General features: G+C 37.9%; 1 protein-coding gene across 1 annotated transcript in view; it reads right to left on the minus strand.

Moving 5' to 3' along the window:
* Positions 1–1,158: 1,158 nt before the first annotated feature.
* LOC306843199 (anoctamin-1-like) overlaps positions 1,159–17,102 on the minus strand; it is a 33,646-nt gene continuing 17,702 nt past the window's right edge. Inside the window, exons 16-26 of the mRNA XM_079374521.1 lie at positions 11,203–11,277; positions 10,926–11,127; positions 10,685–10,796; positions 10,091–10,148; positions 9,909–10,009; positions 9,538–9,689; positions 7,197–7,349; positions 7,036–7,088; positions 6,701–6,882; positions 6,494–6,599; positions 1,159–4,038 (exon numbers count right to left, since the gene is read on the minus strand). Of these exons, the coding sequence (XP_079230647.1) occupies positions 2,923–4,038; positions 6,494–6,599; positions 6,701–6,882; positions 7,036–7,088; positions 7,197–7,349; positions 9,538–9,689; positions 9,909–10,009; positions 10,091–10,148; positions 10,685–10,796; positions 10,926–11,127; positions 11,203–11,277 (2,310 nt within the window). The 3' untranslated portion in view covers positions 1,159–2,922. The remainder of the gene's footprint in view (positions 4,039–6,493; positions 6,600–6,700; positions 6,883–7,035; positions 7,089–7,196; positions 7,350–9,537; positions 9,690–9,908; positions 10,010–10,090; positions 10,149–10,684; positions 10,797–10,925; positions 11,128–11,202; positions 11,278–17,102) is intronic.

The raw sequence follows: 17,102 nt of genomic DNA on the forward strand, positions 1-17,102 counted from the left end.
CAGTGTTTCAAAAGGAATGTAGGTGCAGGGTCAAAACGGTATAATTTCAGTATAAATTCATTAATTAAAGGAACACTCCACTTTTTTTTGAAATAGGCTCATTTTACAACTTCCCAAAAGTTAAACAGTTGAGTTTTACCATTTTTGAATCCATTCAGCTGATCTCCGTGTCTGGCGCTAGCACTTTTAGCTTAGTTTAACATAGTTTGTTGAATCGGATTAGACCATTAGCATCTCGCTCAAAAATGACCAAAGAGTTTCGATAATTTTCCTATTTAAAGCTTGACTCTTCTGTAGTTACATCGTGCACTAAGATCAACGGAAAATGAAAAGTTGCGATTTTCTAGGCATATATGGCTAGGAACTATACTCTTGTTCCAGCGTAATAATCAAAATATATCATAACTAGTTACCTAGCTGGGGACTACTTTCAGGCGCTGCGTAATATCATTGCGCCTGCTGCACCCACGGTACGGCAGAAAATTTCCTTGATTATTACGCCGGAATGAGAGTATAGTTCCTAGCCATATCAGCCTAGAAAATCTTTTATTTTCCATCGGTCTTAGTGCACGATGTAACTACAGAAGAGTCAAGTTTTAAATAGGAAAATTATCGGAACTCTTTAATCATTTTTGATGACCAAATGCTAATGGTCTAATCCGATTCAATGATCTATGCTAAGCTAAGCTAAAAGTGCTACCGCCGGACATGGAGATCGGCTGAATGGATTCAAAAATGGTAAGACTCAAATGTTTATCTCTTGGGGAGTTAAAAAAGTGGAGTGTTCCTTTCCCAGATAGCACACGTACGTCTGCAAGATGTCGGTTAAAGATCTCTTGATCTGGAAAGCATCTGCAGTCTACAAACGTCTGACAGACATCTTTCAGATGTTTTACATACATTCTAAATCATGAACATCTTAAAGACATCTAATAGACGTCTATTTGACATCTAAAAGGAAACGTCCTATAGATGTCTTGCAGATGAGCAAACACTCTAAAAAATACGTCTTGCAGATGTAAATGCAGACATCTCCGAGATGTACGTATGCTATCAGGGTTAAGGTGGGGTTTGTCAAGGAAAAAAGTAGCAGTACATTCTGAAAAACCATGCTATAACAAACAAACAAATAAATAAATAAAATAAGACAAACTTCTTCCTTTCCACTTTTTATTATGAACAGTAATCATGTTTTTTCATTATAATATCAAAATATTGTCAGAGTTTCTCAAGACCTCTAGAAATAACATAGACGTGAATGATCTACTTGACTGCTGTTTGTAACTCTTCTTAGCTAATTGATCCCTGTTAGCACAATGCATATCATACACACCTGCCATGCCACATAGACCTGAATACACAGAGGCCATGCCCACATTGCAGCTAAATACAAATGTCAACTCCAGTTGTTTTAATAGATAAATATAAACCCAATATTTGAGTTTGTTTGTCACACAAGCTGTTGTATGGCTTCAGAATAGAGCATATGAGTCGTCTGGTCTGTTTTTATGGTGCTTTTTGTCTTTTATAGAATTTGTAAAGTATAAATAGCCATTAACTTTATTACATCAAAGAGAAGCCTGGAGACTCAACATCATTTCTTATTTTGTGTTCCAGGGATGAAAGAAACTAATATTGGCTTGAGCCATCACGGTGAGTAAATGATGATATAATTTTCATTTTGGGTGAACTAATCCCTTAATCCTGTTCTGTACACAGAGAGTTTGGTTATTAGTGACAACTAATGACGCATTAAAAATTGCCAGATGCTAATTCATCTCAGTACACTAATATTAGTTTGCGGAAAAATATAAAACACCAAACAGGCTAAACTGCTGGTATGCATCTTTACAGCTGTGAGACATTAACTATTGCTTGTTTGGAGTGGTAGGATTGACACTTTGTATTCCATACACAAATGGAGCGGTAACTTCATTCCTGCAAATAAATGCATTTGTCACTTCAAAAACTTGGCAGTGTGAACGTGGCCTGTATGCATTCATACCTTTTGTCCCTCGTCAGTGAAGAACAACTTAAAAAGTGACAATTGGGGTCTAAATCCCTGAAAACCTCTTCACAGTGAATATAGCATGCTTTACATTAGCTTTAGCTGTGCTAGCATAGTGCTAAATGGGATTATGTAAAATACTACAGTGTATTTAAAATGTACAATGTAATTGGCTTTGAATCCATTTCAACATCACATTTCTTTGTCATGTCATGAGCGTGCTGCCAAGCTACGTGCTAAATTGCCATGTGAATGAGACACTACTGATGTTGTCACCAAAGACAAAAAGACAATTCCACAAACAAGTTGGCTCATTTTGAAGCTGACGTATTGAGTCATTAAGTTCACATTTAGTTATTATTCTGGTTAAGTACATTTTAGCAAAACTCATGAAAGAACACACCACGAAATGAAAGTTCCACTTGCTGAGTAACAAATCGTATGGACTGCAAAGCCCTTTGGCCCATATTCCTAAGCCTCTCTCTCTTCTCGCCTGTTCTGGTTCAAGAGGTCAGGTTAATGAGATTTGGTGTGTGTATATCTGCGTATGTCTGTACAGGAGTTTATATGCGAAAGAAAGAATGGCAAGTCACAGTATAAGACATTGTTTAAGAGTCATCGAGCCATGTCAAATGACTCCAGAAGAATACCCAGAATGCACAAGTCTGCACTCGGTCCTCCAGAAAAGTTGATGATTCTGTGCAAAAGAAGTCCGCCTAGTTAACCAACCAAGTGAACCTCCACCAAGCCATCAACGATTGATCTACATCCAGAGTTACTGAAGATACTCGTTCAGCCATCAATGAGAAGTCAAAGATGAGTTGTTGTTGGCATGGGTTGCCTGGCACTGAGAATTGTGATCGGATGCAAGGTGCTGAAAAGGTGGAGTGCTGCTCCACTTCATCTTGTCCCACTCATACGGGAGTGTTACGTTTGAGATCACTGGGTGAGGGGGGGATCTGTTGACTGAGGTGTGTGAAGGTGGTGGAGTGACTAGGCCTGGTCTTCGTCTCCCCAGAAGTCTCTCCGCCTCTATACTTCGGAGGAAGAGTCTGGCATCGGCCCTTAACTTTTGAGCCTGGATCACGAGGTGGAAGCCCTTTCGTTGCGCTTCCCAACAGCTCTGGTTTGGAGGACGGCCGTGGTAGTCCTGTTGACTGGCTGCCCGCAAGCTCTGGTTTCGAAGGAGGACGTGGCAAGACTGTCAAAAGGCTGCTAGCAAGCTCCGGTCTGGATGGTGGGCGAGGGAGCGCTATGGAATGGCTGCTCGTGAGCTCTGAATCCATTGAATCCGAGACAGACGTTTGACTTTCAGAGGGCCTGGTTTTAGATGGTCCTCTAGAGGCCATTCGGGTGAGCTCGCTAGAAGATGGAGGAACTTTCTGGTCGAGATGTGTGAATGTGGTTGAGTGGCTAGGTCTGGTTACATGTGTTTCAGCTTCAGGTCCTCCGTGCTTTGGCGGAAGGGTTCGGCAACGGCTCTTAGCCCTGGAACTTGGATCTTGAGGTGGAGGTCCATTCGAGTCAAACTCTCGGTGCCTTGATAGTGAGCCAGTTTTGATTGAATGAACAGACTGGTTTGAACATCCTGAAAGTGTGGTGGGTGATTCATCATGACAGGCTATTTTAGACAGGGACTCTGAAGTTGTATTGAGACTTTCACAGGTCGAAGGTTGAGGTCTATCAGGCAGATCACTGGTGGATGTGATGGGTTCCTCTGCTGATTGTTCCTCAGGTTCTTCCTCCTCTCCGCTGGTCACCTGTAGTTCTTTCAGCTCTTCATCTGACTGGCTTAGCATTACCCCACTGCAGCCAGGCAGCTCCTCCGATGATCCTTCCTCTAGACCCTTGATGACTACATCATTGTTGGTAGTTGTCATTGTGTGTGACTGGGTGCATTGCTTGTCTGCCTCCTCGGTGAGCAAAAGATCCATCAGGAGTGCTTTCTCTCTTTTCAACTGCTCCTTCAGAGAACGAGGCACATCTGGGATCAACCATGCCACCAACATGCTGAGGAACATGGCCAAGTTCTACAACACAACAACACACAGAATCAAACATCCTGTCTTATTTCACAGGAATATTCTGGGTTAAATACAATTTAAGATTGAAGTAATTTGGATTTGTTTCTCAGTTTACAAGAACATAAGAAAACCCTTGTACAATAATGCACTTTTATAGTGGAAGTTTGTGGGCAGTGTTAATCTTGTTAATGAAATGTTTGCTGATCAAGGTTTTTTTTTTATTATTTCATCAACAATATCAAAGTAAAACTTTAATTAAAACATATGTTTTTTGCAGGTTTTATGCGGATAAATCTAATGTTGAACATGGTAATTAATAAATATTTATATATTTTTCAAAAATTTGGCCTATTGTAGTTTGACACATTTTTCTTATTTTGCATATTAGTCAAAAAATGCCATTAACAAAAATTATGTGCCATTTTAACAAAATAAAAAAATAAGATGGATTAAAACTTATGCATATTAAATGATGAAATACTGATTAAATTTTAAAGTACATTTTTATCATAAGACAATTCCGAATGATTGAGATGAAAACCATGTAAAAATTATCACTGCCTATGGGGCATGTTGGGTTTAAAACAGAATTAGCATTATTTATTCATTTATTTAGCTAGCTTAATTTATACTTGGCTATATACAGCAATTGCATGAATTCTTCATTAAGAGTTTTATAATACATATATACATATTACAACCCGAATTCCGGAACTGTTTAGAAGTTTTTTTAAATTTGAATAAAATGAAAACTAAAAGTCTTTCAAATCATATGAGCCAATATTTTATTCAGAATAGACCATAGATAACATAACAAATGTTTAAACTGACATATTTTACAATTTTATGCACAAAATGAGCTCATTTCAAATTTGATGACTGCTACAGGTCTCAAAATAGTTGGGACGGGGCATGTTTATCATGGTGTAGCATCTCCTCTTCTTTTCAAAACAGTTTGAAGAGGTCTGGGCATCGAGGTTATGAGTTTCTGGAATTTTGGTGTTGGAATTTGGTCCCATTCTTGCCTGATATAGGTTTCCAGCTGCTGAAGAGTTTGTGGTCGTCTTTGATGTATTTTTTGTTTAACGATGTGCCAAATGTTTTCTATAGGTGAAAGATCTGGACTGCAGGCAGGCCAATTCAGCACCCGGACTCTTCTACTACAGAGGATATGTTGCTCTAAAACCTTTACATACTTTTCAACATTCATAGTGCCTTCCAAAACATGCAAGCTGCCCATACCTTATGCACTTATGCACCCCCATACCATCAGAGATGCTGGCTTTTGAACTGAACGCTGATAACACGCTGGAAGGTCTCCCTCCTCTTTAGCCCAGAGGACACGGCGTCCGTGATTTCCAACAAGAATGTCAAATTTGGACTTGTCTGACCATAGAACACTTTTACACTTTGAAACAGTCCACTTTAAATGAGCTTTTGCCCACAGGACACAAGGCGCTTCTAGACCATGTTCACAAATGGCTTCCTTTTTTCATGATAGAGGTTTAGTTGTCATCTGCAGGTGACACGGCGGATTGTGTTTACCGACAGTGGTTTCTGGAAGTATTCCTGGGCCCATTTAGTAATGTCAATGACAGAATCATGCCGATGAGTGATGCAGTGTCATCTCAGGGTCCAAAGACCACAGGCATCCAACAAAGGTCTTCGGCCTTATCCCTTACGCACAGAGATTTCTCCAGTTTCTCTGAATCTCCTTTTCACTTTGACATTGAGGAACGCTGTTTTTAAAGTATTCCACAATCTTTTTATGCACTCTTTCACAGATTGGAGAGCCTCTGCCCATCTTTATTTCTGAGAGACTCTGCCTCTCTAAGACATCCCTTTTATAGCTAATCATGTTACAGACCTGATGTCAATTAACTGAATTAGTTGCTAGAAACAGAAACGCCCGCTGACTCCAATGATAGAGCTTAGAAGAGCCAGGACAATTTTTAATATAACTCCGATTGGATTCGTCTGAAAGAATAAAGTCATATACACCTAGGATGGCTTGAGGGCGAGTAAATAACAGGATAATTTTCATTTTTGCGTGAACTAACCCTTTAAGGTTAATAGGCCACTGCTGCTTTTATCACTTAGGTGACATTTCTTCCGGCATCCCCCACCTCCCCTTTATATCTAATATTTCAGCTCTATTTTAATCTCCTACTAGTAGAACAAAGGAGGGGAAATTAAAGCTTGAGCCCCCTCAATGTAGAATAAAAACTAAATCTGCTTGCCTTTATCACGCAAAGATTATATTAATATATGAAGTCATTAAAATGCTTTAGAGATATTTACATTACAACCCTTCTTTGTATCATTGCATGGATATCATGTATATGAGACCGGGATGACATGGCCATGACTTTATTATTTTTTAATGGTAGAGAGAGCTTAAGTTGTATTTAACTTGCAGTGTTCATTGAACAACAAGAAAAGCACTTTAGCAAAGACTGACCTGGAAAAAAATGACAAAAGCCAGGCGTGCAGCGAGCACAGACCAGTACTGCTTAGAAAGCTGGTAAGACTCAGGAGACCAAGGTGGATCTCGATAGTCTTTGTACCTGTAAAGATGAATTGTAGAGGAGAAAGAACAAATTGTATCAGATAATATAGGGGAGCAGAGTTCATGAGTATGAGTGTGTTGCATGTGTGTCGTGTGTACCTGCAAATACGGAGTTGTCTGTCAAAGTCAGTGTCATGCGGGGCAGTGCCAGGTTTAAAGTTGCTCGTGTTGAAATAAGCCAGTGTGTGGTTGGTATAACCATGCATGGTGCCTGTCTCACTGTACAAATACTGAAACACCATCCGAGGAATGAACTCAGACGTAAAGGAGATCACAAATGCCTTGGAGGAAAGAGAGACAGAAAGAAGAAAAACCTTTAAATCTCTGCACGCAATGAGATAAATCATACTAAACACAGCCAGCACAGCAACTAAATATGTCATCTGCAGCAACTATAATATTGTTTCATTATAAGTCAAAATCTTAACACTCACATTTGTAATGACAGCAAACTTGCTGATTCCACTCAAGATGTTGTACCATATGCCTGGTAAAGGGAAGATAAATATGTGACAGTGTGAACTAGATTAAATAACAGTTATGTTAAGTGTAACCATGAGTAAGTCTGTGCATATTTGCTGCAAAAAATTCATACCAATCTCTTTAGCACTGACTGCATCAGGTCTGCGTATTTCAGTGACAAATTTTGCCGCATCTAGTCGGATTTCAATGACATTATTAAGCAGAGCGAAGACCGGTGCCAGCGGGAAGGAGGCCACAAAGAGTGTGACAAATCCATACTGAATAACTGCAGACAAACAAACACACACCAATGTCCTTAATCAAACCCAATTCCTCAAAGTCATCACAGACATCCTTAAACACCATCACTAAACCTCTTCAAAGGAAAAACGAATAATAGTTTGTATAGAGCAGATGTTGGCATCCATTTTGATATTTTTTATATTTCTTGTTAATCACCAATCCACCAGTGCTTCCCATACGGCTCTTTGACTACGGTGAAGGATTACTGCAAGAATGACATACGTTACTTGCCATGCAGATTTGGGGATTTCAAAATTAACAACTAAATAAAACAATACATGTAATATTCCTCTTTCTTTGTGACAGGAGGTTACCAACCACTGTCAGAGTCTCTGAAGTTGTAGGTGTAGTAGATTCAGCTCAGTGGTAACTGTAAATCAGCATGACTGATCCAGTCTACAACTTCAGGGTTAACCCGATTTACATTTATTTACATCTGTCATAGGTCATTGACAATATGATACTGTTGTATTGATTCCTTCAACCAAGCTATGTCTACGCTCTCTCCATATCACAAAGCTTAAAGTCTGTTCACACCAACCCAAGCAAATATTTGGTCAAATTGTCTGCTCAGACCAAGGCATAAAAAACAACTAATGGTCTACATGAAAATGGACAGATCCATCCCCATAGGACAGAATCAACAACCTTTAAGCCATAAATTAGGGGAATGGATTCCAACAGCTGGATTGCTCACCATTGGATTCTGTTCCCCCCATGTTTCTTATACAAGGAGATTATAAGATTTTTTAAACTAATAAATGTTATAATGTATCCCCATTTGTGACAGACTCAACTACTTTTAAGTAGTTACATCAACATATCACTCCATGGAGGTGGGGGAACAGATTTCAACAGATGGATTGGTTTGCATCTGATCCATGTTTCTTATACAAGGAGGTTCTAATATTTATCAAACTGATGCTGGTTAAGATCCATCCTCATAAAGGGAATCAACAACTACATCAACATCTCTCACCCTGGATTTGGGGGAATAGGTTCCAACAGATGGACTGCTCCCCAATATTTCATATACTAGGAGGTTCTAATGTTTCTGAACAAGATACTGGTTAAGATCCATCCCCATATGGGATAGATTCAACAACATTTAAGCATATATATATATATCCCTAACCCTAACATGACTCTCCATAGTGGTGGGGGAATCCGATTCCAATAGCTGGATGGCTCACTGTTGGATTCTGTTTCCCCCATGTTTCTTATACAAGGAGGTTTGCTTAGCAAAATACATCAAGTAGTAGTTTAATGCAACAGCAGTGGCCCTAGGCAATCACAAATCTTATTTATAAATTATATTTATTTACAAATTTATAAATTCATCCAAAAAACGAATCACTCCTAAGCACTTTAAATTATAGTGCAAAAATGAAAAAGCCTTTATTCACATGGCTTTACATTAAAAGCAAGCACTATAATTTCGAGTGTATTGGAGTGATTCATTTTTTGCACAAATCTTATTGGTTGGGCATCATTTTTCATAGTGCGATAGAAAATTGATTCAAAGCCCCTCGTTTAAAAAAAAAATGTTTGTGATGGTCAAAACATATGAATTAACAGTCATTTATTAAACTTAAAATGTTTATTTTACTGAAAATTTGTATTGAATGCCTTTATTTTAAAGGGGCCTACTTATATAAAAAAAAAATGTAAATGTAATTTAATAAGAGCCAGATCTTGCTTTCAAGATCGATCATTTCTAAAACAAAATTTATACCAAGCTTCTTGGCTAACTAGTTGTACAGGCAGAGTGCAAAATTCATTCTGATTGGTCAATAGCACCCAGAGAAGAAGTACATCATGGTGATGTCAAATGCCTAACAATTATATTGTAAGTTATTTCATTATTACAGTTATTAAACCAACTTTAAACAGCATTCACATTGTCCTTTCAAAATGTAATGGAGCAAATCATACATTTTGAAGAAATCTTTGGAATATACACTGATGAATCACTGAAAATAAGGCCAATCATTTTTTTTGTTGTTGACTACAAAGAGCAATTCTAGAAAAAAATGTTAAGCCACAACACTATCATTAAACAGTCAAATAAGGCTTTGAAGTTGCTACAAAGCACATAGTAATGATGTTTTTGGGGTTGTAATGTTGCTGACATTTGACCCTATTGTTCAATTCGAGTATATGGTACTCACCCATCTCCATGTACTCTGGGCTCAATCCTTCATATGGCTCCAGATCATAGTCCAAATCCCAGCGCTGTGGTTCTCGTTTAGAATCTTTGTCCTCCTTATCTGCCGATCCATCTTTCTCCTCCTTATATGTGCGATACATCTTCTTCAGCTTTCTGTATGTCAACAGATTTGGCTGTGTTATTTTAAACACCTCTTCCATCACTCACTGTGCACTGCGTTGATAATGTTAAACAGTGTGGAGAATTCAAATTTAATTTAACAAGAGAGTTAGGGGCTTCCTGTAATAGACTGGGGGTACAGAATCAAAGAAAATTAGCAGAGGGACCACGGGGAAGACTTTGCATGTGTGTATGTGTGTGTAAAACACTTACGGAATGGCAATTTCAAACACATTATTCTGAATGAGCTGCTTTCCCAACATAATGATTCCCAGCTGAATACACACTTCAATAAGACAACCACCTGGAGAACACTAAAACACATGTTCATGCAAACCGTTAGTTACACTATGCTAAAACACTGAAGACAAACATATTGTCATTTTAATTATTACCTCTTCCATGCGGAAATCCTTAAAGACATAAACATAGTCACCCGGACGACCGGCAAACCTAAATTAGCACACCAGAGTTATGAGATATTTAACAAAAACGACAATTGGATTAAACAATGTAACCCAGAAATTCTGCATTTTGGTGCTAGACTCTAAAGCATACTACACAGTGACACACTATATTGTAAACTACATAGTAGTTCAGCAGCACAACACATAACACACAGACACCACAAAAAAGGTTGTTATAGAACTGTAATTTTCATATGGAAATTTTGACATGAACTCTCCAAAAAAGTAATACATTAATAAAACATGTTAAATATCTTTTGTAATTGTGTAAAAAAGGGGTAAAAAAAACAATGGACTACACAAGGACAGACAGACAACACTATAATATACAGTATAGACACTAGTGTAGACACAACACTACATACAAACACAATACTACAGTAAGCACATGACAACACTGCAACACACTGGACATGACAAACAACAACCAAGTACATTATAATAATCCAATTATCACTGCCCGCAACAGAGACAGAACGTCACATTAGTTTGGGTGGGTATGCTAATGGGATGCCAATTTACCTGCCCTTAAAGAAGGCCACATAGAAGACAGGTGCAAATGCATTCATGCTCTTCAGCAAAAAAGCTTTCAAGATCACATGCTCCTCAAATGTCGATTCAGTCTTTGGAATCTCTGCAAGTATGACATTAACATTATATTCATAATAATCATCCGTAATGCATGACCTTTTCTTCGTTACAGTCAACCTTTTATCAAGAAAACAGAAACATTTCATCTTTTGTCATGTAAACACACACACACCAAGCTCTGTAATCCAGGCCGCTATGGCGCCGTAGATCTCATCCAGCACCAGAACCACCAGCAAGTTGATGATGACTGCGGTGGTTGTCACGGTTACGCGCACATTAGCCTTGGCCTCGTGATCAGGGTTCATTGACATAACAGCAAACACAATGATGCGGTAGAGAATCACTCCAGACACGGCAGAGAACGTAACCCCAACCTGAGAAAACAGATAAATGTGAATTTTAACTGTAAAAATAATGCGACAAATATCGTTATGGGGAAAGGTACCTACCATAAGGAGTATAGAGGATATGTTGATGCAGTATCCCGGCAGCCTGTCTGTCCATGACAAAGACTCAGAGGCAAGCTACAAGACCAACAGAATGTTACTTAATGCTCACCATTTCAGCTGTCAATACACTAGATACTGGAGTACCGTAATCACATTTTACCTGATACTGACAAGCAATTATTATTTGTGACCCGTGCTGGCAAAATGAGTTGGATTGCACATGGGCTGATTTTGCTATAGCTATAAGCAAAACAAAAAAAAAGTAAAAAGTGAAAGGTTTTCACAAAAAATAATTCATTAAGCCCTTTTCTAACGATCCCAATGCTCCAAATAGTAATCAAACATCTAAAATTAAAATATATATAGATTACAGTATTTCAAAATATCTGTCTTGGTGAGTATTCACACAAACACTATCTGTTATGTCTTAAGTGTACGATTGGGGAACTGCTGGGGAAAATCATCTAATGTGTAACATTATATTAGATCTGTGCATTACAGTAGGTCTTAATATATAGGCCTTCTGTCTCAATGTTAATCTAACAATAAAAGAAATAAAGGATTCACTCAGTTCTCTTGATTGAACTGCTTTTTTAGTTTTAATATTATTTTTAGTAGTTTTTTCATTTGTATTGAATACACTGAAGTGATTTTTACATTTGATTAGTCTATTTGTTTTTCTTACTTGAATGCTTCTGCACCAAAAAAAATTATACTACATTTTTTTAAGGTAAGTGTTAGACTTCTGTCCTGTCTTGTGTTTTGTTTTGCTCCCCGTGTGCCTTCCTTGCCCTAGTTTCTCCCTCTGTGTCCTTATTTGGTTAGTTTCCTGTTCTCGTTTAGTTCTCATCATTAGTTTATTAGTACCCAGCTGTGTTTCATTAATTATCTAGTTTTCTCCAGTGTTCTTAAGCACTGTTTCCTTGTCTCTAATATCCGGTATTGTTTGCCTTCACCAGGATGCGTGACTGTCTTCCGTGTTTGGATTCCCTGTGAATATTCTGATTAAAGGATATTGTTATTTGAGGACTTCCTTGTCTCCTTGTTCCCTTGTTCCAGCAGATCGTGACAAAAAGGGGTTGCAAGCAATTTATTTTAGCTACATTTAAATAAAAAATCTAAAAAAATCAACTAAATTAGTTTTAAATGTAGCTAAAATAATTTGATTGCGACCACTTACCTTAAAAAAAATTAGAAATTCAATGAATCTTTAGATGTAAGATGAAAAAAGAAAAGTTCTTGTTTTTGTTATACTCTTTATTTGCATCTTTGTTCTAATTTTTATTAATAAAGATAAAATAACAAACCGCTATATTGTGATTATTAATTAGAAAAGAGGTGGAGGAAAAGATACAGTGTTGTAGGTGATAGGAACCATCAGAAAACATTAACTTGTTTTTTTCGACTTCAAACGGGTATAGCTCAGTCATTTTTTGTCCGATTCTAACAAATCATACAGTGGGGAAAAAAAATTATTTGATCCCCTACTAATTGTGTACGTTTGCCCACTGACAAAGAAATGATCAGTCTATAATTTTAATGGTAGGTTTATTTGAACAGTGAGAGACAAAAAAAAATCAGAAAAACGCATTTCAAAAAAGTAATAAATTGGTTTTGCATTTTACTGAATGAAATAAGTATTTGACCCCTTCGCAAAACATGACTTAGTCCTTAGTGGCACACTTGTTGGCAATCACAGAGGTCAGACATTTCTTGTAGTTGGCCACCAGGTTTGCACACATTTCAGGAGGGATTTTGTCCCACTCCTCTTTACAGATCCTCTCCAAGTCATTAAGGTTTCGAGGCTGACGTTTGGCAACTTGAACGTTCAGCTCCCTCCCCAGATTTTCTATAGTATTAAGGTCTGGAGACTGGCTAGGCCACTCCAGGGCCATAATGTGCTGCTTCTTGTGCCACTCCTTTGTTGCCTTGGCCGTGTGTTTTGGGTCATTGTCATAATGGACACGAGTGACCCATTTTCAATGCCCTGGCCCTGACGGTACATGGCCCCGTCCATCGTCCCTTTGATGCGGTGCAGTTGTCCTGTCCCCTTAGCAGAAAAACACCCCCAAAGCATGTTTCCACCTCCATGTTTGATGATGGGGATGTTGTTCTTGGGGTCATAGGCATTCCTCCTCCTCCAAACACGGCGAGTTGATGCCAAAGAGCTTGAATTTGGTCTCATCTGACCACAACACTTTCATCCAGTTCTCCTCTGAATTATTGGCAAACTTCAGACGGGCCTGTACATGTGCTTTCTTGAGCAGGGGGACCTTGCAGGCGCTGCAGGATTTCAGTCCTTCTCAGCATAGTGTGTTACCAATTGTTTTCTTGGTGACTATGGTCCCAGCTGCCTTGAGATCATTGACAAGATCCTCCCGTGTAGTTCTGGGCTGATTCCTCACTGTTCTCATGATCATTGAAAATCCACGGGGTGAGATCTTGCATGGAGCCCCAGACCGAGGGAGATTGACAGTTATTTTGGTGTTTCTTACATTTGCGAATAATGGCACCAACTGTTGTCACCTTCTCACCAAGCTGCTTGGCGATGGTCTTGTAGCCCATTCCAGCCTTGTGTAGGTCTACAATCTTGTACCTGACATCCTTGGACAGCTCTTTGGTCTTGGCCATGGTGCTGAGTTTGGAATCTGATATAAGTATCAGGCTCCCAGGTGTCTCAGGTGCTCCTAATCTCAGCTTTTTACCTGTATAAAAAGACACCTGGGAGCCAGAAATCTTGCTGATTGACAGGGGATCAAATACTTATTTCACTCATTAAAATGCAAATAAACCCACCATTAAAATTATAGTCTGATCATTTCGGTCAGTGGGCAAACGTACAAAATCAGCAGGGGATCAAATAACCCCTCCCCCCCCCCCGTACATCATTTTGAAGGTTAAAATAAAAGAAAAAGAACAAATTTTTGAACATTTGTTCATTGTGACTCCAGCACAGATCACATTTTTATGGTATGGCAATAACCAATATGATGGCCCATACAATAAAAAGTCTATACCAGGGGCGCCCAGTCCTGTTCCTGGAGATCTATCTACTGTACCTGCAGAGTTCAGCTCCAACCCTGATTAAACACACCTCAACCAGCTAATTAAGCTTTTCAGAAGCACTTGATAATTACAGACAGGTGTGTTTGATCAGGGTTAGTATGTACTCTGTAGGTTGGACTGATTTATTTAGTCCTTTTTTAAACAGAACATGAACAATGTTCACACTAATCTCTATTCTAGAATTTTTACATGCTTCTGAACAAATCTGGCAACAAAACGTTATATACGTACGTGCATATACACAGAGGTGGGTAGTAACGAGTTACATTTACTTTGTTACATTTACTTTAAATTTTTTTGAGTAACTAATACTTTTAGAGTATTTTTAAAATTGGGTACTTTTACTCTTACTCAAGTAGGCTACATTTTTAGTGAAAAAGCGGTACTTTTACTTAGTTACTGTGGGTGACGCTCCTCTCGTTACTTTATCTTAATGCAATACGTAATAATAAAGACAAAAATGCTTCAATTGATTCCAAACGCGCCGTCTACCTTTCTCTGGGCAACGAGCGATGTCCGTTCGCGAATGATTCATTCTTTTGAGTCAATTCTGTTCGAAGGCTCGATCAAACCAGTTGGCAAACCAGTGAATCGGTTCGCGAATCAGTTTGAATGATTTGTTCAGTTCCCTGCCGCACGCGCTGAGTCGCTGAAGCGGTTCTCACTCAGATAACAGAGAGTTTAATAACATCAAGAGCGCTGAAGACGTGGCTTTGGATCTACAGTCAGTTGAAAGCAAATCTGCAAAGGCTATGGTTTGCTAGCTATGAAGATCTTCATTAGATGAACACCGCGTGTGCTGTCGGTTCCACAGGTAAAGATTCGTTTACAGTACACGAACCACTATGACATTGCCATTTTTTTGTAAATGTTCCTTACATTAAATACAATCTAGAATTAATTCATTAAATAAGTTACTAAGCTTTGCTTATACAGAATTAATATTGCTATTTTCACAATATTTACGCTTGCAGAAATAAAAGCTACATTTGTTTACATTTTGCGGAACAGACGGAATCATATGCATTTATTTCGTTACGTTCAGATGTTCTGTAGCGGTCTTGTGAGGAGATTTCTCTCTTCTCCGTGTCAGAGGTTATATACATACAAAATACATAATTAATAATGAATTAATATACTTAATTAATAACATAATTAATATAGCCTACTTTAAAATATAATTTAATTCAGTGATGCAAATCTGAATTTTTATGATTTATGTCATATGATCCTTCAGAAATCATTCTAATATATTGATTTATTATCAGTGTTGTTGAAAAAAACAGTATATGCTAGTTTGGTATGTTTTGAAGCTGTGATGCTGGTTTATGCTGGTCTTTTGCTGGTTTATGCTGGTCATGTGCTGGTCTTAAGCTGGTCAGACCATTTTAGGACCAGCTTAAACCAGCATCCCATGCTTCAAAACATACCTATACCAGTATATGCAGTTTTTTTCAACAGGGTTTTGCTGCTTTTTTTGGAACCTGTGACATTTTGTTCACAATTCTTTTATGAATAGAAAGCTGAAAAGAAAAGCATTGATAATAAATCAAGATATTGGAATGATTTCTGAAGGATTATGTCACACTGAAGGCTGATAAAAATTCATTTGCATCACTGAAATAAATTACATTAAAAAAACATCTTTTGAACGGCAGTTGTGTGTGTGTGTGTGTGTGTGTGTGTGTGTGTGTATATATATAAATTTTATCTAAATATCTATACATCTAAATAAAAATAGACTATATTCAGTATATGATCCAAAGTAGCGAGTAACTAACTACTTGAGTGGTTTTTTTATCCGATACTTTTTTACTCTTACTCAAGTAACTATTCAGACTATTACTTTTACTTTTACTTACAAGTACAGTTTTTGGGTACTCTACCCACCTCTGACATAAGTACATTATATAATGTTATTTATGTACATTATGTACAGTCGAAATATGATGCTTTTGAGAAAAAAATAAAACATGAATTTAAAAAAAAAGCAGGAGGGATTCTGATTGGCTTTCAATGTTTTTATTGTTCATCAGCTGGAAAAAAATAATTCTGAAAGTGATTCCAACGTACGGAAGTTCTAAGCGGCCATGCATTATTATAATTTTTCTGAGAAAATGCTATAGAAGCAGCATCATCGCAGCATCATGGATGATCGTATTCACTTTTACTTTGATCAGGGACTCACTCAAACTGAAATAATAAAAATAAAAATATGGTACCATCCCAAATATTGAAGGTGTTGTGTGTGTGACCGACTACATTGATCCATGATAGAATACTTTTCATGCATATTCATACTCCATTTTAGCTCTGTGTCTGTCAGTGATTGACGACTTACACACAAGTGTTCGACACTTGAGAAGGAGGCTGTTGGGTCTGCAACTTTATCGTCGAAGACAATATAGCGACCCTGATTTTCTCATGATAGCTACAATTACGTCGTGAGAAAACGGTTTTTAGGTTGAGATCAACAACTTTCGTTATGTCCAGATAACCACAAAACAACTTTCGTTATGTCGAGATCACTAGAAAATTAAGTCGTGATAACGACAAAACAACTTTCGTTATGTCGAGATCACTAGAAAATTAAGTCGTGATCTCGAGAAAACAACTTTCGTTATGTCCAGATAACCACAAAACAACTTTCGTTATGTCAAGATCACGAGAAAATTAAGTCGTGATAACGACAAAACAACTTTCGTTATGTCGAGATCACTAGAAAATTAAGTCGTGATAACGACAAAACAACTTTCGTTATGTCAAGATCACGAGAAAATTAAGTCGTGATAACGACAAAACAACTTTCGTTATGTCGAGATCACTAGAAAATT

This window comes from Barbus barbus, assembly GCF_936440315.1.
Source record: "Barbus barbus genome assembly, chromosome: 23".
NCBI classification, from domain to species: domain Eukaryota; kingdom Metazoa; phylum Chordata; class Actinopteri; order Cypriniformes; family Cyprinidae; genus Barbus; species Barbus barbus.